The sequence below is a fragment of the Mastomys coucha genome, unplaced genomic scaffold (assembly GCF_008632895.1).
Source record: "Mastomys coucha isolate ucsf_1 unplaced genomic scaffold, UCSF_Mcou_1 pScaffold21, whole genome shotgun sequence".
NCBI lineage: Eukaryota > Metazoa > Chordata > Mammalia > Rodentia > Muridae > Mastomys > Mastomys coucha.
This window is the reverse complement of record NW_022196904.1, coordinates 111,002,143-111,003,826: the sequence shown is the minus strand read 5'-3', so window position 1 is coordinate 111,003,826 and position 1,684 is coordinate 111,002,143. Positions and strand designations below refer to the sequence as shown.

The following is a 1,684-nucleotide window of genomic DNA, read 5'->3' as shown; positions in this document are numbered from 1 at the left end:
GGTGTCTGCGGCTGTGGGGTGTCTGCGGCTGTGGGATGTCTGCGGCTGTGGGGTGTCTATGGCTGTGGGGTGTCTGCGGCTGTGGGGTGTCTGGGGCTGTGGGGTGTTTGGGTTAGTTCTTCCACTTCATAGTGAATGTGTGGCCTTTCTCTTTGCTGCACAGCTTCCTTTCCAGGCCCCAGGCATCACATTCTGCTCTGCTCTTTTAGAGTTGTTGGTTTAGGGAGGGAGGGAGGGAGGGAGGTTAGACTTCTTGTGATGTACAGATGTTATAAGCATTCTTGACTTCCAGAGGTCACAGCCCCTATCTGTCCTCTTCCTAATTCTCCTGAGGACATAAGGAGGAAATTTCACTCCCTTAAAAACATACCTCACTAGGATCTTTCATTTCATGCTTTTCAGAGATTGTATGCTGTTTTATTTATTTGTAAAATGATATAGAAGATATCGTTATGTCCATTTTAGAAATGAGAAAACTGAGGTCTAAAGGTACTGAGACACCAGACCAGAGTTGTAGTGCACTTGTGTCACTCATCTGGGAACTGTTCCCAGGGTCTCCTGCCCAGACCATTGCAGATTGCTGGAGACGTAGTAATGAGCTATAGAGTGCAGGCTTTGTTCCACAAAGCTGATAGAACAGCAGTACAGCTCTATGCACTGAGCAAATGAACACTAAGTCAGTGACAGTGCGGGAGTGGGTGAGAGGAGCAGCATGTGTATGAGCTCCCTCAGCATAACCTGGGAGGGTGTCCATCTTGAGTTTAACTCTGTGCTCCTGGATGCCCTTTCCTACTGCTGAGCTCCCTGCTGTGACTAGTCTTGATTGGAAGATTTGCTTGCATAAGAACCCTGGATGGCAGTAACTGCATCACAGTGGGGCTGTGTGCTCCGCAGTATTTGTAAAACCTGTTTTTGAAGACGCTGAGGATGTCCATGTGCTCGGATGAGGGGTTATTTCACAGTAGCATCTCTCCCCTGGTTGGTCAGTGGATTCCATTTGGTGGCCATCTCCTCCCTCCTCATTCCAAGCATCCCCTGAAGCTGCTCTGTCCTTCATTACATGGCCTGGAGATTTCTCTGGAGTCAGAGGTTCCTAAGTGTTCTTACTTCATCACAGGGTTCTTGAGAGACATTTGCAAGGCCCATGGATTGTCCACAGCTGTGGAATTCCAGCTGTCCTTAGAGCTCTCCTCTTCCTCCTCTTCCCTAGGTACGTATCTCACTTCACCAATGCTCTCCAGTCCATTCGAAAGAAGTGCAAGCTGGATGACATTCCTCCCAACTCGCTGTTCCAGGAAGACTGGACCGCTTTCCAGAACTCGGTCAGGTAAGGTGGACCTTGCAGTGCAGTATGCGCCATTGCAGTAAGCAGCTTAGCCATAAATTGGTTTTTAAATTTGTATGTTTATGAAGTGTTTCCTTTATCTTTTTCAGTGCCTGTCTGTCTGTCTGTCTGTCTGTCTGTCTGTCTGTCTGTCTGTGTGTCTGTCTGTCTGTCTGTTTTGAGGCAGGGTCTCTGTGTAGCCTTGGCTGTCCTGGAACTTGCTGTGTGGACCAGACTGACCTTGATCACAGAAATTGGCCTGCCACTGCCTCCTGAGTGCTGGATCAAAAGAGGGTGTGAGCCTGGCTCAGTACATTTTTTTAAGCTAGTGCCTAAATTTAAGCAGCCAATAAATAAAAA

At 48.1% G+C, this 1,684-nt stretch overlaps 1 protein-coding gene across 1 annotated transcript in view; it reads left to right on the top strand.

Annotated features, from left to right (window-relative positions):
• Cog7 (component of oligomeric golgi complex 7) overlaps nucleotides 1–1,684 on the top strand; it is a 60,609-nt gene that overhangs the window by 35,607 nt on the left and 23,318 nt on the right. Inside the window, exon 10 of the mRNA XM_031388163.1 lies at nucleotides 1,211–1,327. Within this exon, the coding sequence (XP_031244023.1) occupies nucleotides 1,211–1,327 (117 nt within the window). The remainder of the gene's footprint in view (nucleotides 1–1,210; nucleotides 1,328–1,684) is intronic.